The sequence below is a fragment of the Oncorhynchus kisutch genome, unplaced genomic scaffold (genome assembly GCF_002021735.2).
Source record: "Oncorhynchus kisutch isolate 150728-3 unplaced genomic scaffold, Okis_V2 scaffold3757, whole genome shotgun sequence".
NCBI classification, from domain to species: Eukaryota; Metazoa; Chordata; class Actinopteri; order Salmoniformes; family Salmonidae; genus Oncorhynchus; species Oncorhynchus kisutch.
This window is the reverse complement of record NW_022265702.1, coordinates 189713-216154: the sequence shown is the minus strand read 5'-3', so window position 1 is coordinate 216154 and position 26442 is coordinate 189713. Positions and strand designations below refer to the sequence as shown.

Sequence of the window (26442 nt, the reverse complement as noted above, 5' to 3'; positions counted from 1 at the left end):
CCACCCCCCCCCCCCCCTGCTTTAGAACGACAACAGTCCTCCAGGAGGAGGTGGGCCGGTCAAGATCACAGAGACCCGGTCGAAGAAGAGCAACTTCTTCAGATGTTCACTGTTCTAGTGGATCCGTCCTCTCCTTTCCATGGACTGATACACTCCTCCAACCCCTCACCAGGCCTGGCTACCAGGCTACCTACCTAGCACTCCTCCAACCCCTCACCAGGCCTGGGTACCAGGCTACCTACCTAGCACTCCTCCAACCCCTCACCAGGCCTGGTACCAGGCTACCTACCTAGCACTCCTCCAACCCCTCACCAGGCCTGGTACCAGGCTACCTACCTAGCACTCCTCCAACCCCTCACCAGGCCTGGTACCAGGCTACCTACCTAGCACTCCTCCAACCCCTCACCAGGCCTGGTACCAGGCTACCTACCTAGCACTCCTCCAACCCCTCACCAGGCTACCTACCTAGCACTCCTCCAACCCCTCACCAGGCTACATACCTAGCACTCCTCCAACCCCTCACCAGGCCTGGTACCAGGCTACCTACCTAGCACTCCTCCAACCCCTCACCAGGCCTGGTACCAGGCTACCTACCTAGCACTCCTCCAACCCCTCACCAGGCCTGGTACCAGGCTACCTACCTAGCACTCCTCCAACCCCTCACCAGGCTACCTACCTAGCACTCCTCCAACCCCTCACCAGGCCTGGGTACCAGGCTACCTACCTAGCACTCCTCCAACCCCTCACCAGACCTGGTACCAGGCTACCTACCTAGCACTCCTCCAACCCCTCACCAGGCCTGGGTACCAGGCTACCTACCTAGCACTCCTCTAACCCCTCACCAGGCCTGGTACCAGGCTACCTACCTAGCACTCCTCCAACCCCTCACCAGGCCTGGTACCAGGCTACCTACCTAGCACTCTCCCAACCCCTCACCAGGCCTGGTACCAGGCTACCTACCTAGCACTCCTCCAACCCCTCACCAGGCCTGGTACCAGGCTACCTACCTAGCACTCCTCCAACCCCTCACCAGGCCTGGTACCAGGCTACCTACAAAGCACTGGGTCTTGGCCAGGCTACTTATTGCTGCTGAACTGCCTGGCTATTCTGTAGGCTACAGAGGAAAGCGACTCGCCATCCTATTAAAAAAATGACACGTTAGAGAACCAAAATTCTGAAAAGAACAAGGATTGCCCCTCAACTGCACCCCTCTCTCCCTTCCCCAAAGGAGTTAGTCTAGGGTTGCATCCCAAATGGAACCCTTTTCACTATATAGTGCACTACTCTTCACCAGAGCCCTATTATGCAGGCCCAGGTCAAAAGTAGTGCACTATATAGGGAATAGGGTGGCATTTTGGATGCAGTACATTTCTCCCCTCCCCCCAAAAGCTCTGATTGACAGTTGAACCCTGTCTTCTGTGTTCTTTAACTCACCCCTGGAAATGCTTTGTTGTTTGTTCCGCTTCCTGTTTAGCTGAAGCTGCCTTTCCCCTGTATTCACTCGATGCACAGCTAACTTTTTATTTTGTTGTCGCGTGTCTTGTCTTTCTTTACCTGCCTATCTTTCTAAGGGGGGAAAAAAAAGATTGACACCTGAAGGATTGGAAGAGTTTGTTTGACGTGGATCTCGGTTGGACTAGAGAAGAATATAGTCAGCTGAAAATCGCAACGTCATCATCACGTTCACTTTTTTAAAGTCATGAATGAACATGACTGCAGGGAGAGATGGAGAGAAAAGAGAGTATTGTACTGCATGTTCTGCCCACACTAGAAAGGAAAATGTAACTGTTGTTTAGTATTCTACCAAAGCTAATGACTTCATTGTGGTGGTTGTTTCACCAATGCCTTTATTTTTTTGTCTTTTAGTTTTATATAATCTTTATGATAATCGCACTGGAGATCGTTATGGATGTTTCAATGATTGTTAAAACACCGCCTCTGTCAAAAAGGACGCTGCAGTCATTCAACGATGCATCCCTGATCCAGAGCACTAAAGGCTAGATTCAGAGCCGCTCTTCAGAACCGCTCTTCAGAACCACTCTAAAGAGTTAAAGGATGCTCATTGCTTGGCACTTCAACTGATGACGGTCTCAGAATTGGCTTCACTCAATCGGACGTAATGAACGACTAGTTTTTCTGTTGTCACTTAGTCATGCACTTACAGAAGGAGGTTTCTCAATTACTCCAATTTAAAACCACTGATTAGCCTCTACTCAACTTAAAACCACTGAGCAGCCTCTACTCAACTTAAAACCACTGAGCAGCCTCTACTCAACTTAAAACCACTGAGCAGCCTCTACTCAACTTAAAACCACTGAGCAGTCTCTACTCAACTTAAAACCACTGATTAGCCTCTACTCAACTTAAAACCACTGATTAGCCTCAACTCAACTTAAAACCACTGATCAGCCTCTACTCAACTTAAAACCACTGATTAGCCTCTACTCAACTTAAAACCACTGATTAGCCTCTACTCAACTTAAAACCACTGAGCAGCCTCTACTCAACTTAAAACCACTGAGCAGCCTCTACTCAACTTAAAACCACTGAGCAGCCTCTACTCAACTTAAAACCACTGATTAGCCTCTACTCAACTTAAAACCACTGAGCAGCCTCTACTCAACTTAAAACCACTGATTAGCCTCTACTCAACTTAAAACCACTGATTAGCCTCTACTCAACTTAAAACCACTGAGCAGCCTCTACTCAACTTAAAACCACTGATTAGCCTCAACTCAACTTAAAACCACTGATTAGCCTCTACTCAACTTAAAACCACTGATTAGCCTCTACTCAACTTAAAACCACTGATTAGCCTCTACTCAACTTAAAACCACTGAGCAGCCTCTACTCAACTTAAAACCACTGATTAGCCTCTACTCAACTTAAAACCACTGATTAGCCTCTACTCAACTTAAAACCACTGAGCAGCCTCTACTCAACTTAAAACCACTGATTAGCCTCTACTCAACTTAAAACCACTGAGCAGCCTCTACTCAACTTAAAACCACTGAGCAGCCTCTACTCAACTTAAAACCACTGAGCAGCCTCTACTCAACTTAAAACCACTGATTAGCCTCTACTCAACTTAAAACCACTGATCAGCCTCTACTCAACTTAAAACCACTGAGCAGCCTCTACTCAACTTAAATCCACTGAGCAGCCTCTACTCAACTTAAAACCACTGATTAGCCTCTACTCAACTTAAAACCACTGATTAGCCTCTACTCAACTTAAAACCACTGATCAGCCTCTACTCAACTTAAAACCACTGAGCAGCCTCTACTCAACTTAAAACCACTGATTAGCCTCTACTCAACTGAAAACCACTGAGCAGCCTCTGTGCTTTGTCTTTTTAAAGCCTTGAATGTTGTTGTTGTTGTTGTTGTTGTGTGTTTTAAGTTCAGACTTTCTTTCATTCTATTCACGGCCCTCAGTTTGCAGCACTGATTTGAGTTGACAGACCTTTCTGAAGAAACGACGACAACCACCACGGTAGCAGATACCGACTCATACAACGACCACAACCCCCACGGTAGCAGATACCGACTCATACAACGACCACAACCCCCACGGTAGCAGATACTGAATCATACAATGACCACAACCCCCACGGTAGCAGATACCGACTCATACAACGACCACAACCCCCACGGTAGCAGATACCGACTCATACAACCACCACAGTAGCAGATACCGACTCATACAACCACCACAGTAGCAGATACCGACTCATACAACCACCACGGTAGAAGATACCGACTCATACAACGACCACAACCACCACGGTAGAAGATACCGACTCATACAACGACCACAACCCCCATGGTAGAAGATACTGACTCATACAATGACCACAACCACCATGGTAGCAGATACTGACTCATACAACCACCACGGTAGCAGATACGGACTCATACAACCACCACGGTAGCAGATACCGACTCATACAATGACTACAACCACCACGGTAGCAGATACCGACTCATACAACCACCACGGTAGAAGATACCGACTCATACAACCACCACGGTAGCAGATACCAACCCATACAACCCCCACGGTAGCAGATACTGACTCATACAATGACTACAACCACCACGGTAGAAGATACCGACTCATACATCCACCAGGGTAGCAGATACTGACTCATACATCCACCAGGGTAGAAGATACTGACTCATACAACCACCACGGTAGCAGATACTGACTCATACAACCACCAGGGTAGCAGATACCGACTCATACAACCACCACGGTAGCAGATACCGACTCATACAACCACCACGGTAGAAGATACTGACTCATACAACCACCACGGTAGCAGATACTGACTCATACAACCACCAGGGTAGCAGATACCGACTCATACAACCACCACGGTAGCAGATACCGACTCATACAAGTGCTTTTGAAAAGTAGCCACAAGCAAAAAAAACTCTTGTGTTCTATCGTTGGTGCGTTCATGCAAATGTTGTTGATGGTATTATATTTACATACGGTATCCGATAAGACATTGGACACTGGCGTTTACTCCCAGCATGCTTTGTGAAACCACAAGGTAAACCACTTTCTACATGTTTCATTTTATTAGCTCTTTATTATCGCCAAACAAAACCATGTTGATTAGGACACCTTTTCCCAGTTCATATTAATATCCTTATATCTGCTCTCTGCTGTTACATCCTGTTCTTTCTGGTTTATAAAACCACTGTTGTATTATTCTGATCTGCTGCACTTTATCTCCTCTCTGTGTGTGTGTGTGTGTGTGTGTGTGTGTGTGTGTGTGTGTGTCTGTTCAGATTGAAGGTGCTTCTAACACATCTATATTTCATGTGAAGGGTCAGTAGTTTGATGAGGATTGTGTGTATCGAGGGTAAATTGATGTCTGTGCCACTCCATGTCATGACAAAAGACACGTCAGATAGGATTTAATTTATTTTTTATTTTAATTTATGGTTAGTCTAGCTGTCAAACCTAACTTTCTTTATTCCGAAAACACTTTTTTTTTAATGCAAATTTATCCACACCGTTCTGTTGTTGGTGTTACCTCCACACCATTCTGTTGTTGGGGTTACCTCCACACCGTTCTGTTGTTAGGGTTACCTCCACACCGTTCTGTTAACTCACCGTTCTGTTGTTGGGGTTACCTCCACACCGTTCTGTTGTTGGGGATACCTCCACACCGTTCTGTTGTTAGGGTTACCTCCACACCGTTCTGTTGTTAGGGTTACCTCCACACCGTTCTGTTGTTAGGGTTACCTCCACACCGTTCTGTTGTCGGGGTTACCTCCACACCGTTCTCTTAACTCACCATTCTGTTAACTCACCGTTCTGTTGTTGGGGTTACCTCCACACTGTTCTGTTGTTGGGGATACCTCCACACCGTTCTGTTGTTGGGGTTACCTCCACACCGTTCTGTTGTTGGGGATACCTCCACACCGTTCTGTTGTTGGGGATACCTCCACACCGTTCTGTTGTTGGGGTTACCTCCACACCGTTCTGTTGTTGGGGTTACCTCCACACCGTTCTGTTGTTAGGGTTACCTCCACACCGTTCTGTTGTTAGGGTTACCTCCACACCGTTCTGTTGTTAGGGTTACCTCCACACCGTTCTGTTGTTAGGGTTACCTCCACACCGTTCTGTTGTTAGGTTTACCTCCACACCGTTCTGTTGTTGGGGTTACCTCCACACCGTTCTGTTAACTCACCGTTCTGTTGTTGGGGTTACCTCCACACCGTTCTGTTGTTGGGGTTACCTCCACACCGTTCTGTTGTTGGGGTTACCTCCACACCGTTCTGCTAACTCACCGTTCTGTTGTTAGGGATACCTCCACACTGTTCTGTTGTTGGGGTTACCTCCACACCGTTCTGTTGTTGGGGTTACCGTTCCACACCGTTACCTCCCCCGTCGTCACCGAGACGACGACGACGACGACGACGGGGGGGGGGGGGGCAGAGACTGACGGTATAATAATCACTTGTTTTTTGTGGAACGATGCGTGAAGGCTTGAGTTACTATATGTAGTAGATATGTTTGTTAGAGAGCTGCTGTTGTGATGCAGTGATGGCGAGGGACATGAATTCTCATGGGAACGTCATGTAGCATCATGTCTGGAAATACAGATGTATGCAGACATTCTAGAATACTTTCTATCATGTTGGTGTAACAATGAAAGCATTCCTCCCATTTGTTTTCTATCACGTTGGTGTAACAATGAAAGCATTCCTCCCATTTGTTTTCTATCATGTTGGTGTAACAATGAAAGCATTCCTCCCATTTGTTTTCTATCATGTTGGTGTAACAATGAAAGCATTCCTCCCATTTGTTTTCTATCATGTTGGTGTAACAATGAAAGCATTCCTCCCATTTGTTTTCTATCACGTTGGTGTAACAATGAAAGCATTCCTCCCATTTGTTTTCTATCACGTTGGTGTAACAATGAAAGCATTCCTCCCATTTGTTTTCTATCACGTTGGTGTAACAATGAAAGCATTCCTCCCATTTGTTTTCTATCACGTTGGTGTAACAATGAAAGCATTCCTCCCATTTGTTTTCTATCACGTTGGTGTAACAATGAAAGCATTCCTCCCATTTGTTTTCTATCACGTTGGTGTAACAATGAAAGCATTCCTCCCATTTGTTTTCTATCACGTTGGTGTAACAATGAAAGCATTCCTCCCATTTGTTTTCTATCATGTTGGTGTAACAATGAAAGCATTCCTCCCATTTGTTTTCTATCATGTTGGTGTAACAATGAAAGCATTCCTCCCATTTGTTTTGGCGTTCTTTCTCTTCCTATCTGAAAGACATGTTTAAATTGGTCTTTTCTCCTTATCAACGCACTTTGTACAAGCAGCTTGTTAACTTGTCTTCCGGCTCCTTTTTTGTCAACTCTGTAACATATCGATCTGATCAGTGGGAACTGATATTGTATAAAAATTAAATTACTTTTGTCTTTTTTTAAAAATCCAGTGTGGGTGTTTTTTGTTTGTTTCCTTCCTTATTATTTGTTATCTTCCTTATCGGAAGTTTACATCCACTTAGGTTGGGAGTCATTAAAACTAGTTTACATCCACTTAGGTTGGAGTCATTAAAACTAGTTTACATCCACTTAGGTTGGGAGTCATTAAAACTAGTTTACATCCACTTAGGTTGGAGTCATTAAAACTAGTTTACATCCACTTAGGTTGGAGTCATTAAAACTAGTTTACATACACTTAGGTTGGGAGTCATTAAAACTAGTTTCCATACTCTTAGGTTGGGAGTCATTAAAACTAGTTTACATACACTTAGGTTGGGAGTCATTAAAACTAGTTTCCATACACTTAGGTTGGAGTCATTAAAACTAGTTTACATCCACTTAGGTTGGAGTCATTACAACTAGTTTACATACACTTAGGTTGGGAGTCATTAAAACTAGTTTACATCCACTTAGGTTGGAGTTATTAAAACTAGTTTACATCCACTTAGGTTGGAGTCATTAAAACTAGTTTACATACTCTTAGGTTGGGAGTCATTAAAACTAGTTTACATCCACTTAGGTTGGAGTCATTAAAACTAGTTTACATCCACTTAGGTTGGAGTCATTAAAACTAGTTTACATCCACTTAGGTTGGAGTCATTAAAACTAGTTTACATCCACTTAGGTTGGAGTCATTAAAACTAGTTTACATCCACTTAGGTTGGAGTCATTAAAACTAGTTTACATCCACTTAGGTTGGAGTCATTAAAACTAGTTTACATACACTTAGGTTGGAGTCATTACAACTAGTTTACATACACTTAGGTTGGGAGTCATTAAAACTAGTTTACATACACTTAGGTTGGAGTCATTAAAACTAGTGTACATACACTTAGGTTGGGAGTCATTAAAACTAGTTTACATACACTTAGGTTGGGAGTCATTAAAACTAGTTTACATACACTTAGGTTGGGAGTCATTAAAACTAGTTTACATACACTTAGGTTGGAGTCATTAAAACTAGTTTACATACACTTAGGTTGGAGTCATTAAAACTAGTTTACATACACTTAGGTTGGAGTCATTAAAACTAGTTTACATACACTTAGGTTGGGAGTCATTAAAACTAGTTTACATACACTTAGGTTGGAGTCATTAAAACTAGTTTACATACACTTAGGTTGGAGTCATTAAAACTAGTTTACATACACTTAGGTTGGAGTCATTAAAACTAGTTTACATACACTTAGGTTGGGAGTCATTAAAACTAGTTTACATACACTTAGGTTGGGAGTCATTAAAACTAGTTTACATACTCTTAGGTTGGAGTCATTAAAACTAGTTTACATACACTTAGGTTGGGAGTCATTAAAACTAGTTTACATACACTTAGGTTGGGAGTCATTAAAACTAGTTTACATACACTTAGGTTGGAAGTCATTAAAACTAGTTTACATACACTTAGGTTGGAGTCATTAAAACTAGTTTACATACACTTAGGTTGGGAGTCATTAAAACTAGTTTACATACACTTAGGTTGGGAGTCATTAAAACTAGTTTACATACACTTAGGTTGGGAGTCATTAAAACTAGTTTACATACACTTAGGTTGGAGTCATTAAAACTTGTTTTTTAAACCACTTCACAAATTTCTTGTGAACAAACTATAGTTTTGGCGAGTTGGTTAGGACAACTACATTGTGCATGACATAAGTACATTTTCCAACAATTGTTTCACTTATAATTCACTGTATCACAATAACAGTGGGTCAGAAGTTTACATCCACTAAGTTGACTGTGCCTTTAAACAGCTTGGAAAATTCCAGAAAATGATGTAATGGCGTTAGAAGCTTCTGATAGGCTAATTGACATCATTTGAGTCAATTGGAGGTGTACCTGTGGATTTATTTCTAGATCTACCTTCAAACTCAGTGCCTCTTTGCTTGACATCATGGGAAAATCAAAAGAAATCAGCCAAGACCTCAGAAAAAAAATTGTAGACCTCCACTAAGTCTGGTTCATCCTTGGGAGCAATTTCCAAACACCTGATGGTACCACGTTCATCTGTACAAACAATAGTACGCAAGTATAAACACCATGGGTCTACGCAGCCGTCATATCGCTCAGGAAGGAGACGTGTTCTGTCTCCTAGAGATGAACATACTTTGGTGCGAAAAGTGCAAATCAATCTCAGAACAACAGCAAAGGACCTTATGAAGATGCTGGAGGAAACAGGTCCCAAAAAAATATCTATATCCACAGTAAAACGAGTCCTATATCGACGTAACCTGAAAGGCCGCTCAGCAAGGAAGAAGCCACTGCTCCACTGTACTTTCACTGAGTCATGGCTGAACGACGACATTAAGAACAAACAGCTGGTGGGTTATACACCCTATCAGCAGGAGAGAACAGCAGCCTCTGGTAAGACACGGGGGCGGGGCCTATTCATTTACGTAAACAACAGCTGGTGGGTTATACACTCTATCGGCAGGAGAGAACAGCAGCCTCTGGTAAGACAAGGGGGCGGGGCCTATTCATTCATGTAAACAACAGCTGGTGGGTTATACACTCTATTGGCAGGAGAGAACAGCAGCCTCTGGTAAGACACGGGGGCGGGGCCTATTCATTTATTTAAACAACAGCTGGAGCAAGATATCTAAGGAAGTCTGGTGTTTTTTCTCGCCTGAGGTAGAGTATCTCATGATAAACTGTAGACCACACTATCTACCTAGAGAGTTTTCATTTTCTACATACCACCACAGCCCGATGCTGGCACTAATAGCATTCTCAATGAGCTGTATTCCGCCATAAGCAAACAGGAAAACGCTCATCCAGAGGCGGCGCTCCTAGTGGCCGGGGACTTTAATGCAGGGAAACTTAAATCAGTTTTACGTCATTTCTATCAGCATGTTAAATGTACAACCAGTGACTCGGTCAATAAAAAATTGGTCAGATGAAGAAGATGCTAAACTTCAGGACTGTTCTGCTAGCACAGACTGGAATATATACCGGGATTCTTCTAATGGCATCGAGGAGTTCACCACATCAGTCACAGGCTTCATCAATAAGTGCATTGAGGAGTTCACCACATCAGTCACAGGCTTCATCAATAAGTCCATTGAGGAGTTCACCACATCAGTCATTGGCTTTATCAATAAGTCCATTGAGGAGTTCACCACATCAGTCACCGGCTTCATCAATAAGTCCATTGAGGAGTTCACCACATCAGTCACCGGCTTCATCAATAAGTCCATTGAGGAGTTCACCACATCAGTCATTGGCTTTATCAATAAGTCCATTGAGGAGTTCACCACATCAGTCATTGGCTTTATCAATAAGTGCATTGAGGAGTTCACCGCATCAGTCACAGGCTTCATCAATAAGTGCATTGAGGAGTTCACCACATCAGTCACAGGCTTCATCAATAAGTGCATTGAGGAGTTCACCACATCAGTCATTGGCTTTATCAATAAGCCCATTGAGGAGTTCACCACATCAGTCATTGGCTTTATCAATAAGTGCATTGAGGAGTTCACCACATCAGTCACTGGCTTTATCAATAAGTGCATTGAGGAGTTCACCACATCAGTCATTGGCTTTATCAATAAGTGCATTGAGGAGTTCACCATATCAGTCACTGGCTCTATCAATAAGTGCATTGAGGACGTCGTCCCCATGGTGACCGTACGTACATACCCCAACCAGAAGATAAATAACTTCTAGGATCGCTTTGAGGCAAATAACATTGAAACATGCATGAGAGCATCAGCTGTTCCGGATGACTGTGTGATCACACTCTCCGCAGCCGCTTTGAGTTTCAGTCGGATTACCAGGACGTGTGTTCCGAGCATGCGCTGACCAACTGGCAAGTATCTTCACTGACATTTTCAACCTCTCCCTGTCTGAGTTTGTAATACCAACATGTTTCAAGCAGACCACCATAGTCCCTGTGCCCAATAAATCAAATAAAATAAAATTTTATTTGTCACATGCACATGGTTAGCTGATGTTAACCATGCAGTAATATCTCACAAGTAATCTAACCTAACAATTCCACAACAACTACCTTATACACACAAATGTAAAGGAATGAATAAGAATATGTACATATAAATACATGAATGAGTGATGGTACAGAACGGCATAGGCAAGATGCAGTAGATGGTATAGAGTACAGTATATACATATGAGATGAGTAATGTAGGGTATGTAAACATTATATAAAGTGGCATTGTTTAAAGTGGCTAGTGATACATTACATCAAGATGGCAAGATGCAGTAGATGGTATAGAGTGCAGTATATATATATGAGATGAGTAATGTAGGGTATGTAAACATTATATAAAGTGGCATTGTTTAAAGTGGCTAGTGATACAATTATTACATCAATTTTTCCATTATTAAAGTGGCTGGAGTTGAGTCAGTGTGTTGGCAGCAGCCACTCAATGTTAGTGGTGGCTGTTTAACAGTTTGATGGCTGTAAGATTATGTTATAATGCTTGTATTGCATTATAATGGTTGTTTTATTTGACAGAATAGAGTATTCTGTTAACTATTGTGTGTGTGTTCAACTGAGGATGGGCCTCTATGAGACAGAGGAGGTGACAGAGGAGATTTACAATGTCTTTGGGTGATAAAACCTAAAGAGCATTCCAGAGAACATGAGTTAATGGTTCTGTTCTATACCTTACCAGGGAGAGATGGTTCCAGTTTTGACTCAGAGGACCAGACACCGGTCTCTATACAATGAAAACTCTTGACACAGCAGATGCTGTCTGCTATGTATTATAGATACCTTTCATACAAATCTTAACCTTGTCACCCATTCTATGTATCTGTTGTTCGTCATGTAGGTTGAAAGGGGTGAATCTTGGCTATAAAAGATCTTTGTACTTTTGTGTTGTCACTTTCAATGGTTCGTTAGAAATGGCGCATCATTGAAAGTCAGTGCAAAGCTCTTATTATTAAAGATGTAGTTTAAGTATAACTCTGACTTGTGTGATAAGTTTGTCTCTCCTCGTTTGATAGTTAAGAAATTAACCACCACATGGCCTTGAGATAGAAGCTGTTTTTCAGTCTCTCCGTCCCTGCTTTGACGCACCTGTACTGACCTCGCCTTCTGGATGATAGCGGGGTGAACAGGCAGTGGCTTGGGTGGTTGTTGTCCTTGATGATCTTTATGGCCTTCCTGTGACATCGGGTGGTGTAGGTGTCCTGGAGGGCAGGTAGTTTGCCCCCGGTGATGCGTTGTGCAGACCTCACTACCCTCTGGAGAGCCTTACGGTTGTGGGCGGAGCAGTTGCCGTACCAAGCGGTAGTACAGCCCGACAGGATGCTCTCGATTGTACATCTGTAAAAGTTTGTGAGTGCTTTTGGTGACAAGCCGAATTTCTTCAGCCTCCTGAGGTTGAAGAGGTGCTGCTGCGCCTTCTTCACCACGCTGTCTGTGTGGGTGGACCATTTCAGTTTGTCCGTGATGTGTACGCCGAGGAACTTAAAACTTTCCACCCTCTCCACTACTGTCCCGTCGATGTGGATAGAGGGGGTGCTCCCTCTGCTGTTTCCTGAAGTCCACGATCGTCTCCTTTGGTTTGTTGACATTGAGTGTGAGTTTATTTTCCTGACTCCACACTCCGAGGGCCCTCACCTCCTCCCTGTAGGCCGTCTCGTCTTTGTTGGTAATCAAGCCTACCACTGTAGTGTCGTCTGCAAATTTGATGATTGAGTTGGAGGCGTGCGTGGCCACGGAGTCATGGGTGAACAGGGAGTACAGGAGACCTGACCACCTCCCTATAGTGCATGGACAACAACCTCTCCTTCAACGTGATCAAAACAAAGGAGATGATTGTGGACTAAAGGGAATGGAGGACCGACCACGCCCCCATTCTCATCGATTGTGCTGTAGTGGAGCAGGTTGAGAGCTTGAAGTTCCTTGGTGTCCACATCACTAACAAAATAACATGGTCCAAGCACACCAAGACAGTCGTGAAGAGGGCACGACAAAACCTATTCCCTCTCAAGAGACTTAAAAGATTTGGCACGGGTCCTCAGATCCTCAAAAGATTTTACAGCTGCACCATCGAAAGCATCCTGACGGGTTGCATCACTGCCTAGTATGGCAACTGCTCGGCCTCCGACCGCCAGGCACTACAGAGGGTAGTGCTTAAGGCCCAGTACATCACCAGGGGCAAGCTTCCTGCCATACAGGACCTCTATACCAGGCGGTGTCAGAGGAAGGCACTAAAAATTGTAAAAGACTCCAGCCACCCTAGTCATAGACTGTTCTCTCTACTACCCCACGGCAAGCGGTACTGGAGCGCCAAGTCTAGATCCAAGCGGCTTCTAAACAGCATTTACCCCTAAGCCAGAAGACTTCTGAACGTCTAATGGCTACCCATTATTACATCATTACTATTTGCATATTAACCATCCCTGTATATAGTATGGTATTAACTGACCCTGTATATAGTATGGTATTAACTGACCCTGTATATAGTATGGTATTAACTGACCCTGTATATAGTATGGTAATAACTGACCCTGTATTAACTGACCCTGTATATAGTATGGTATTAACTGACCCTGTATATAGTATGGTATTAACTGACCCTGTATATAGTATGGTATTAACTGACCCTGTATATAGTATAGTATTAACTGACCCTGTATATAGTATGGTATTAACTGACCCTGTATATAGTATGGTATTAACTGACCCTGTATATAGTATGGTATTAACTGACCCTGTATATAGTATGGTATTAACTGACCCTGTATATAGTATGGTATTAACTGATCCTGTATATAGTGACCCTGTATATAGTATGGTATTAACTGACCCTGTATATAGTGTGGTATTAACTGACCCTGTATATAGTATGGTACTAACTGACCCTGTATATAGTATGGTATTAACTGACCCTGTATATAGTATGGTATTAACTGACCCTGTATATAGTATGGTATTAACTGACCCTGTGTATAGTATGGTATTAACTGACCCTGTATATAGTATGGTATTAACTGACCCTGTATATAGTATGGTATTAACTGACCCTGTATATAGTATGGTATTAACTGACCCTGTATATATTATGGTATTAACTGACCCTGTATATAGTATGGTATTAACTGACCCTGTATATAGTATGGTATTAACTGACCCTGTATATAGTATGGTATTAACTGACCCTGTATATAGTATGGTATTAACTGACCCTGTATATAGTATGGTATTAACTGACCCTGTATATAGTGACCCTGTATATAGTATGGTATTAACTGACCCTGTATATAGTATGGTATTAACTGACCCTGTATATAGTATGGTATTAACTGACCCTGTATATAGTATGGTAATAACTGACCCTGTATTAACTGACCCTGTATATAGTATGGTATTAACTGACCCTGTATATAGTGACCCTGTATATAGTATGGTATTAACTGACCCTGTATATAGTATGGTATTAACTGACCCTGTATATAGTGACCCTGTATATAGTATGGTATTAACTGACCCTGTATATAGTATGGTATTAACTGACCCTTTATATAGTATGGTACTAACTGACCCTGTATATAGTATGGTATTAACTGACCCTGTATATAGTATGGTATTAACTGACCCTGTATATAGTATGGTATTAACTGACCCTGTATATAGTATGGTATTAACTGACCCTGTATATAGTATGGTATTAACTGACCCTGTATATAGTATGGTATTAACTGACCCTGTATATAGTATGGTACTAACTGACCCTGTATATAGTATGGTAATCACTGACCCTGTATTAACTGACCCTGTATATAGTATGGTATTAACTGACCCTGTATATAGTATGGTAATCACTGACCCTGTATTAACTGACCCTGTATATAGTATGGTATTAACTGACCCTGTATATAGTGACCCTGTATATAGTATGGTATTAACTGACCCTGTATATAGTATGGTATTAACTGACCCTGTATATAGTGACCCTGTATATAGTATGGTATTAACTGACCCTGTATATAGTGACCCTGTATATAGTATAGTATTAACTGACCCTGTATATAGTATGGTATTAACTGACCCTGTATATAGTGACCCTGTATATAGTATGGTATTAACTGACCCTGTATATAGTATGGTACTAACTGACCCTGTATATAGTGACCCTGTATATAGTATGGTATTAACTGACCCTGTATATAGTATGGTATTAACTGACCCTGTATATAGTATGGTATTAACTGACCCTGTATATAGTATGGTATTAACTGACCCTGTATATAGTATGGTATTAACTGACCCTGTATATAGTATGGTATTAACTGACCCTGTATATAGTATGGTATTAACTGACCCTGTATATAGTATGGTATTAACTGACCCTGTATATAGTATGGCATTAACTGACCCTGTATATAGTATGGTATTAACTGACCCTGTATATAGTATGGTATTAACTGACCCTGTATATAGTATGGTTTTAACTGACCCTGTATATAGTATGGTATTAACTGACCCTGTATATAGTATGGTATTAACTGAACCTGGATATAGTATGGTATTAACTGACCCTGTATATAGTATGGTATTAACTGACCCTGTATATAGTATGGTATTAACTGACCCTGTATATAGTATGGTATTAACTGACCCTGTATATAGTATGGTATTAACTGACCCTGTATATAGTATGGTATTAACTGACCCTGTATATAGTATGGTATTAACTGACCCTGTATATAGTATGGTATTAACTGACCCTGTATATAGTATGGTATTAACTGACCCTGTATATAGTATGGTATTAACTGACCCTGTATATAGTATGGTATTAACTGACCCTGTATATAGTATGGTATTAACTGACCCTGTATATAGTATGGTATTAACTGACCCTGTATATAGTATGGTATTAACTGACCCTGTATATAGTATGGTATTAACTGACCCTGTATATAGTATGGTATTAACTGACCCTGTATATAGTATGGTATTAACTGACCCTGTATATAGTATGGTATTAACTGACCCTGTATATAGTATGGTATTAACTGACCCTGTATATAGTATGGTATTAACTGACCCTGTATATAGTATGGTATTAACTGACCCTGTATATAGTATGGTATTAACTGACCCCTGTATATAGTATGGTAATAACTGACCCTGTATTAACTGACCCTGTATATAGTATGGTATTAACTGACCCTGTATATAGTATGGTATTAACTGACCCTGTATATAGTATGGTATTAACTGACCCTGTATATAGTATGGTATTAACTGACCCTGTATATAGTATGGTATTAACTGACCCTGTATATAGTATTAACTGACCCTTTGTATAGTATGGTATTAACTGACCCTGTGTATAGTATGGTATTAACTGACCCTGTATATAGTATGGTATTAACTGACCCCGTATATAGTATGGTATTAACTGACCCTGTATATAGTATGGTATTAACTGACCCTGTATATAGTATGGTATTAACTGACCCTGTATATAGTATGGTATTAACTGACCCTGTATATAGTATGGTAATAACTGACCCTGTATTAACTGACCCTGTATATAGTATGGTATTAACTGACCCTGTATATAGTATGGTATTAACTGAACCTGTATATAGTATGGTACTAACTGACCCCGTATATAGTATGGTATTAACTGACCCTGTATATAGTATGGTATTAACTGACCCTGTATATAGTATGGTATTAACTGACCCTGTATATAGTATGGTATTAACTGACCCTGTATATAGTATGGTATTAACTGACCCTGTATATAGTATGGTATTAACTGACCCTGTATATAGTATGGTATTAACTGACCCTGTATATAGTATGGTTTTAACTGACCCTGTATATAGTATGGTATTAACTGACCCTGTATATAGTATGGTATTAACTGAACCTGGATATAGTATGGTATTAACTGACCCTGTATATAGTATGGTATTAACTGACCCTGTATATAGTATGGTATTAACTGACCCTGTATATAGTATGGTATTAACTGACCCTGTATATAGTATGGTATTAACTGACCCTGTATATAGTATGGTATTAACTGACCCTGTATATAGTATGGTATTAACTGACCCTGTATATAGTATGGTATTAACTGACCCTGTATATAGTATGGTATTAACTGACCCTGTATATAGTGTGGTATTAACTGACCCTGTATATAGTATGGTACTAACTGACCCTGTATATAGTATGGTATTAACTGACCCTGTATATAGTATGGTATTAACTGACCCTGTATATAGTATGGTATTAACTGACCCTGTGTATAGTATGGTATTAACTGACCCTGTATATAGTATGGTATTAACTGACCCTGTATATAGTATGGTATTAACTGACCCTGTATATAGTATGGTATTAACTGACCCTGTATATATTATGGTATTAACTGACCCTGTATATAGTATGGTATTAACTGACCCTGTATATAGTATGGTATTAACTGACCCTGTATATAGTATGGTATTAACTGACCCTGTATATAGTATGGTATTAACTGACCCTGTATATAGTATGGTATTAACTGACCCTGTATATAGTGACCCTGTATATAGTATGGTATTAACTGACCCTGTATATAGTATGATATTAACTGACCCTGTATATAGTATGGTATTAACTGACCCTGTATATAGTATGGTAATAACTGACCCTGTATTAACTGACCCTGTATATAGTATGGTATTAACTGACCCTGTATATAGTGACCCTGTATATAGTATGGTATTAACTGACCCTGTATATAGTATGGTATTAACTGACCCTGTATATAGTGACCCTGTATATAGTATGGTATTAACTGACCCTGTATATAGTATGGTATTAACTGACCCTGTATATAGTATGGTACTAACTGACCCTGTATATAGTATGGTATTAACTGACCCTGTATATAGTATGGTATTAACTGACCCTGTATATAGTATGGTATTAACTGACCCTGTATATAGTATGGTATTAACTGACCCTGTATATAGTATGGTATTAACTGACCCTGTATATAGTATGGTATTAACTGACCCTGTATATAGTATGGTACTAACTGACCCTGTATATAGTATGGTAATCACTGACCCTGTATTAACTGACCCTGTATATAGTATGGTATTAACTGACCCTGTATATAGTATGGTAATCACTGACCCTGTATTAACTGACCCTGTATATAGTATGGTATTAACTGACCCTGTATATAGTGACCCTGTATATAGTATGGTATTAACTGACCCTGTATATAGTATGGTATTAACTGACCCTGTATATAGTGACCCTGTATATAGTATGGTATTAACTGACCCTGTATATAGTGACCCTGTATATAGTATAGTATTAACTGACCCTGTATATAGTATGGTATTAACTGACCCTGTATATAGTATGGTATTAACTGACCCTGTATATAGTGACCCTGTATATAATATGGTATTAACTGACCCTGTATATAGTATGGTACTAACTGACCCTGTATATAGTGACCCTGTATATAGTATGGTATTAACTGACCCTGTATATAGTATGGTATTAACTGACCCTGTATATAGTATGGTATTAACTGACCCTGTATATAGTATGGTATTAACTGACCCTGTATATAGTATGGTATTAACTGACCCTGTATATAGTATGGTATTAACTGACCCTGTATATAGTATGGTATTAACTGACCCTGTATATAGTATGGCATTAACTGACCCTGTATATAGTATGGTATTAACTGACCCTGTATATAGTATGGTATTAACTGACCCTGTATATAGTATGGTTTTAACTGACCCTGTATATAGTATGGTATTAACTGACCCTGTATATAGTATGGTATTAACTGACCCTGTATATAGTATGGTATTAACTGACCCTGTATATAGTATGGTATTAACTGACCCTGTATATAGTATGGTATTAACTGACCCTGTATATAGTATGGTATTAACTGACCCTGTATATAGTATGGTATTAACTGACCCTGTATATAGTATGGTATTAACTGACCCTGTATATAGTATGGTATTAACTGACCCTGTATATAGTATGGCATTAAATGACCCTGTATATAGTATGGTATTAACTGACCCTGTATATAGTATGGTATTAACTGACCCTGTATATAGTATGGTATTAACTGACCCTGTATATAGTATGGTATTAACTGACCCTGTATATAGTATGGTATTAACTGACCCTGTATATAGTATTACTGACCCTTTGTATAGTATGGTATTAACTGACCCTGTGTATAGTATGGTATTAACTGACCCTGTATATAGTATGGTATTAACTGACCCCGTATATAGTATGGTATTAACTGACCCTGTATATAGTATGGTATTAACTGACCCTGTATATAGTATGGTATTAACTGACCCTGTATATAGTATGGTATTAACTGACCCTGTATATAGTATGGTAATAACTGACCCTGTATTAACTGACCCTGTATATAGTATGGTATTAACTGACCCTGTATATAGTATGGTATTAACTGACCCTGTATATAGTATGGTATTAACTGACCCGTATATAGTATGGTATTAACTGACCCTGTATATAGTATGGTATTAACTGACCCTGTATATAGTATGGTATTAACTGACCCTGTATATAGTATGGTATTAACTGACCCTGTATATAGTATGGCATTAAATGACCCTGTATATAGTATGGTATTAACTGACCCTGTATATAGTATGGTATTAACTGACCCTGTATATAGTATGGTATTAACTGACCCTGTATATAGTATGGTATTAACTGACCCTGTATATAGTATGGTATTAACTGACCCTGTATATAGTATTAACTGACCCTTTGTATAGTATGGTATTAACTGACCCTGTGTATAGTATGGTATTAACTGACCCTGTATATAGTATGGTATTAACTGACCCTGTATATAGTATGGTATTAATGACCCTGTATATAGTATGGTATTAACTGACCCTGTATATAGTATGGTATTAACTGACCCTGTATTAACTGACCCTGTATATAGTATGGTATTAACTGACCCTGTATATAGTATGGTATTAACTGACCCTGTATTCACTGACCCTGTATATAGTATGGTATTAACTGACCCTGTATATAGTATGGTATTAACTGACCCTGTATATAGTATGGTACTAACTGACCCCGTATATAGTATGGGAATAACTGACCCTGTATTAACTGACCCTGTATATAGTATGGTATTAACTGACCCTGTATATAGTATGGTATTAACTGACCCTGTATATAGTATGGTACTACTGACCCCGTATATAGTATGGTATTTACTGACCCTGTATATAGTATGGTATTAACTGACCCTGTATATAGTATGGTATTAACTGACCCTGTATATATTATGGTATTAACTGACCCTGTATATAGTATGGTATTAACTGACCCTGTATATTGTATGGTATTAACTGACCCTGTATATAGTATGGTATTAACTGACCCTGTATATAGTATGGTATTAACTGACCCTGTATATAGTATGGTATTAACTGACCCTGTATATAGTATGGTATTAACTGACCCTGTATATAGTATGGTATTAACTGACCCTGTATATAGTATGGTATTAACTGACCCTGTATATAGTATGGTATTAACTGACCCTGTATATAGTATGGTATTAACTGACCCTGTATATAGTATGGTATTAACTGACCCTGTATATAGTATGGTATTAACTGACCCTGTATATAGTATGGTATTAACTGACCCTGTATATAGTATGGTATTAACTGACCCTGTATATAGTATGGTATTAACTGACCCTGTATATAGTATGGTATTAACTGACCCTGTATATAGTATGGTATTAAATGACCCTGTATATAGTATGGTATTAACTGTCTGTTGTTCCCCGTCTCAGAAAGCTGCTGACACATAGCAGATATTACAACACCTGGATATGGGAACGTGACCCATGATTAGCTGATTCTTAGAGTCAGGTTTACTAGCTTGGACTGGGCCAAAAGTGTGTTATAAATCAGGCCCCGAGGACCGGAGCTGACCATCCCTGCTGCATGTTCTTCCCATGTGGATTGTTGATGTAATTAAGGTCCTTTGTTTTCCTCAGCTGAGCTCTAGAGGGCGCTGTTACAACATTTTTTAACTCACAGATAGACCGACATGCTGATACTCAACACAACTGTAATTCAAATAATTAATTTTTTTTTTATTTCAGAATACAACGTTATTCAATCTGTTACACAGAGATCGTTATAATTGTCCCTTTTTACCCATTTTTAAGGATCAAACAAATGTTTGGAAAAACTATGCCTTGTCTCTTACCTTGTTTGTGTAATGATTTCCATTTGAGATGAATACAAATATCCCTTATCTTTATAAGATGTCTGTATCTGCAATGTTATTTGCCTGATTAATCAACATGAAATACATCTAATACAATAAACATTTAAAAACAAATAAACATTTAACAACAAATAAACATTTAACAACAACTCAATAATCACCGCACTTTCGCCATTCCCTCGCTCAAAGCTGTCCCCATCAACTGGAATGATTTGGAAAAACCAAGATATGCAACATTCCTGGGTCTCAGACAGTAGTTCAGCGCTGCTCAGCTCTACCACACACCATTGGCTAGTTTATTCCATTCCACAGTGAGTAATACCAGTCAGACATCATCAGAAGTCATTCACAGGTGTTCTGTCTTTGAGGCTTTTTGTCTTTCTGTCAGTCTCTACCTCTGTCTCCCCAGTCCCTCCTAACATAGCTGTTAGGTCTTTAATACTGTCTGTCAGTCTCTACCTCTGTCTCTGTCTCTACCTCTGTCTCTGTCTCCCCAGTCCTTCCTAACATAGCTGTTAGGTCTTTAATACTGTCTGTCTGTCTCTACCTCTGTCTCTGTCTCCCCAGTCCCTCCTAACATAGATGTTAGGTCTTTAATACCGTCTGTCAGTCTCTACCTCTGTCTCCCCAGTCCCTCCGAACATAGCTGTTAAGTCTTTAATACTGTCTGTCAGTCTCTACCTCTGTCTCTGTCTCCCCAGTCCCTCCTAACATAGCTGTTAGGTCTTTAATACTGTCTGTCAGTCTCTACCTCTGTCTCTACCTCTGTCTCTACCTCTGTCTCTACCTCTGTCTCTGTCTCCCCAGTCCCTCCTAACATAGCTGTTAGGTCTTAAATACTGTCTGTCAGTCTCTATCTCTACCTTTACCTCTGTCTCTGTCTCCCCAGTCCCTCCTAACATAGCTGTTAGGTCTTTAATACTGTCTGTCAGTCTCTACCTCTGTCTCTACCTCTGTCTCTGTCTCCCCAGTCCCTCCTAACATAGCTGTTAGGTCTTTAATACTGTCTGTCAGTCTCTACCTCTGTCTCTACCTCTGTCTCTGTCTCCCCAGTCTCTCCTAACATAGATGTTAGGTCTTTAATACTGTCTGTCAGTCTCTACCTCTGTCTCTACCTCTGTCTCTGTCTCTACCTCTGTCTCTGTCTCCCCAGTCCCTCCTAACATAGATGTTAGGTCTTTAATACTGTCTGTCAGTCTCTACCTCTGTCTCTGTCTCCCCAGTCCCTACTAACATAGCTGTTAGGTCTTTAACACTGCTGTCTGACTTGGTTCTCTGTGCCCAGTCCCCTCTGGCCTTCACTTTCCTGGGGTTGGTGTTCAGGCTCTTAGACCTCAGTGATGGATACATCCTGTCCTCTGCCACAAGCAGAAGGCCTCCACCAGTATCTTTAGCCTCCGCTTCCTGTTTCTCCTCACCTCCATCTGGGTTGCTCTCTGACTGACTCTTCCCTGGCTCCTGTGGTTCACTGTCTGTCTCTTTAGCCTCCGCTTCCTGTTTCTCCTCACCTCCATCTTGGTTGCTCTCTGACTGACTCTTCCCTGGCTCCTGTGGTTCACTGTCTGTCTCTTTAGCCTCCGCTTCCTGTTTCTCCTCACCTCCATCTTGGTTGCTCTCTGACTGACTCTTCCCTGGCTCCTGTGGTTCACTGTCTGTCGTTGTCTCTTTGGCCTCTGCCTCGTCCTTTGTGTCTGTGGTGGTGGGGACTAGCTTCTCCATGGAGACTTTGGGCATGTGGCCGAACGGGCAGGGGTGGACTTTGTACTCGAAGCGCGCTGCCCAGTGACCAATAGTCGGAGATCTGGAGGTAACCGTTTCCTGATCCCCTGTGAGGAGGTTGTTGACGTCTGTGGCCCAAGTAGCCCCCTCATCTCCCCCATCGGCTGGGTTGTACACCATAGTGCTCCTGGATCTGGGCCTGGAGGTGAGAGAGTCACTGTGGGTCCCTGGTGACTGGTACTGCAGGGACCTGACCCTCTCCAGAGGGTATGAGATGGTTGCTTCTAGCTTGATCTTCTCCGTGGTCACGCCTGCCTTCTCCAGGGCCGCGTCCATCGAGGCTGCAGGGCTGCAAGGCGGTGGAGAAGGCTCTGTAGGAACCTCAGGCCTCTGGGTTGGGGTTTCCTTTGCCCCTTCGCAGACAGAGACACTGGAGCTGGAATGATTCCTCTCTCTGGGGCCCACCACGTCTAACGTGGCTCCGTACTCCTTCACAGAGGCCGTGATGCCGGTCGTGGTTTCTCTCATACTCCGTTTCCTCTCAACCACCTTCCTCTGGCTCCCCTTCCTCTCAGGGCTCCTGATGTCCCCAGCCTCAGAGCGGGTGTCATCTCCCATCTCCAGGTGGTAGCGGTACAGACTGTAGCCGTCAGAGCTGATGGACAGACAGACACACAGACAGATATATAATCAGTAAATATCATCTTCACATTGTCCATAAACACTAGACTACTGTACTGATAATCAGTAAACATCGTCCTCTCATCATCCTTATTAAACACTAGACTACTGTACTGATCATCAGTAAACATCATCCTCTCATCATCCTTATTAAACACTAGACTACTGTACTGATCATCAGTAAACATCATCCTCTCATCATCCTTATTAAACACTAGACTACTGTACTGATCATCATCCTCTCATCATCCTTATTAAACACTAGACTACTGTACTGATCATCATCCTCTCATCATCCTTATTAAACACTAGACTACTGTACTGACCATCAGTAAACATCATCCTCTCATCATCCTTATTAAACACTAGACTACTGTACTGATCATCAGTAAACATCCTCTCATCATCCTCTCATCATCCTTATTAAACACTAGACTACTGTACTGATCATCAGTAAACATCATCCTTAATAAACACTAGACTTCTGTACTGATCATCCTCTCATCATCCTTATTAAACACTAGACTACTGTACTGATCATCAGTAAACATCATCCTTAATAAACACTAGACTACTGTACTGACAATCAATAAACACTAGACTACTGTACTGATCATCAGTAAACATCATCCTTATTAAACACTAGACTACCGTACTGATCATCAGTAAACATCATCCTTAATAAACACTAGACTACTGTACTGATCACCAGTAAACATCATCCTTATTAAACACAAGACTACTGTACTGATCATCAGTAAACATCATCCTCTCATCATCCTTATTAAACACTAGACTACTGTACTGATCATCAGTAAACATCATCCTTATTAAACACTAGACTACTGTACTGATCATCAGTAAACATCATCCTCTCATCATCCTTATTAAACACTAGACTACTGTTCTGATCATCAGTAATCATCATCCTCTCATCATCCTTAATAAACACTAGACTACTGTACTGATCATCAGTAAACATCATCCTCTCATCATCCTTATTAAACACTAGACTACCGTACTGATCATCAGTAAACATCATCCTCTCATCATCCTCTCATCATCCTTATTAAACACTAGACTACTGTACTGATCATCAGTAAACATCATCCTTAATAAACACTAGACTACTGTACTGATCATCAGTAAACATCATCCTCTCATCATCCTTATTAAACACTAGACTACTGTACTGATCATCAGTAAACATCATCCTTATTAAACACTAGACTACTGTACTGATCATCAGTAAACATCATCCTCTCATCATCCTTATTAAACACTAGACTACTGTACTGATCATCAGTAACATCATCCTCTCATCATCCTTATTAAACACTAGACTACTGTACTGATCATCAGTAAACATCATCCTCTCATCATCCTTATTAAACACTAGACTACTGTACTGATCATCATCCTCTCATCATCAATATTAAACACTAGACTACTGTACTGATCATCAGTAAACATCATCCTTAATAAACACTAGACTACTGTACTGATCATCAGTAAACATCATCCTCTCATCATCCTTATTAAACACTAGACTACTGTACTGTACATGACAGAGCAGACCATTCAGTCTTTCTTATCTGGAGTCCTTAAAGTTGTTATTGAACCTGTTGATGGAGCTGTGACGGAGCAGAGAGGACGTGTCGCAGACTGAGGAGACCCCCGACTGGGTTCTGACCAGGTCGTTGTGGTCCACCCCGGCCAGCTTCTCCAGGGCGTTCATCATACGTCCAGAGAACTCCTCCAGCTGACCCAGTCGCAGGTCCACCGTCTGCAGGGAAGCCTTCATGGAGTGCTCCCTCTCGTTCACCTCCTCCAGACGCATCGACATGTTCTCCACCCTGAGAGGAGAGAGAGTCAACGGTACCACAACTCTTTACTCACCCTGCCGATTACACCAAATGTACTGTGATTACACCACATGTATTGGGATTACACCAAATGTATTCCTAAATGATTACACCAAATGTATTGGGATTACACCAAATGTATTGGGATTACACCAAATGTATTGGGATTACACCAAATGTACACCAAATGTATTGGGATTACACCAAATGTATTGGGATTACACCAAATGTATTGGGATTACACCAAATGTATTGGGATTACACCAAATGTATTGGGATTACACCAAATGTATTGGGATTACACCAAATGTATTGGGATTACACCAAATGTATTACTAATATATATGAATAACTGTAGCGAATACTGAGACAGTTCTACAAGGCTAATTTAAATGTAAGTAGTTCCCCCAAAGAGGAAAGACCATAGCTGTCCGGTCTCCGACCTCTCCGATGTGACCCGGATGCGTTCGTTGCTAGACGACTGCTCCTCGTCCTCCTTCTCTCTGAAATACTCCTCCACACACTGCTCCTCGAAGTCATACAGAGCCTTCAGCTCCTCGGCGTTCAGCAGCAGCTCTGTCAGAGAGAGAAACACACGTCACACGTTGGAGCCAGGGTTGGTGGAGTTCAACTGCTTCTGAAACCTGGTAGAACGCACTGACATCGGTCTCGGAAGGACCAATCAGTCAACCCAGACAACCAACCAGACAACCAACCAGACAACCAACCAGTCATACAATCAGTCAACCCAGCCAACCAACCAGACAACCAACCAGTCATCCAATCAACCAGTCAACCAATCAGTCAACCAATCAACCAGTCATCCAATCAGTCAACCAATCAACCAGTCATCCAATCAGTCAACCCAG

General features: G+C 41.1%; 2 protein-coding genes across 2 annotated transcripts in view; one reads left to right on the top strand and one right to left on the bottom strand.

The window, feature by feature from the left end:
• The window catches only part of LOC116371859 (ras-related protein Rab-8B), a 43254-nt gene extending 36284 nt beyond the window's left edge, over positions 1-6970 (top strand). The window contains exon 8 of the mRNA XM_031820947.1: positions 26-6970. Within this exon, the coding sequence (XP_031676807.1) occupies positions 26-118 (93 nt within the window). The 3' untranslated portion in view covers positions 119-6970. The remainder of the gene's footprint in view (positions 1-25) is intronic.
• A 14186-nt stretch (positions 6971-21156) lies between these two features.
• Positions 21157-26442, bottom strand: part of LOC116371856 (transient receptor potential cation channel subfamily M member 1-like) — a 37220-nt gene continuing 31934 nt past the window's right edge. The window contains exons 7-10 of the mRNA XM_031820941.1: positions 26017-26149; positions 25331-25564; positions 22442-23682; positions 21157-22329 (exon numbers count right to left, since the gene is read on the bottom strand). Of these exons, the coding sequence (XP_031676801.1) occupies positions 22488-23682; positions 25331-25564; positions 26017-26149 (1562 nt within the window). The 3' untranslated portion in view covers positions 21157-22329; positions 22442-22487. The remainder of the gene's footprint in view (positions 22330-22441; positions 23683-25330; positions 25565-26016; positions 26150-26442) is intronic.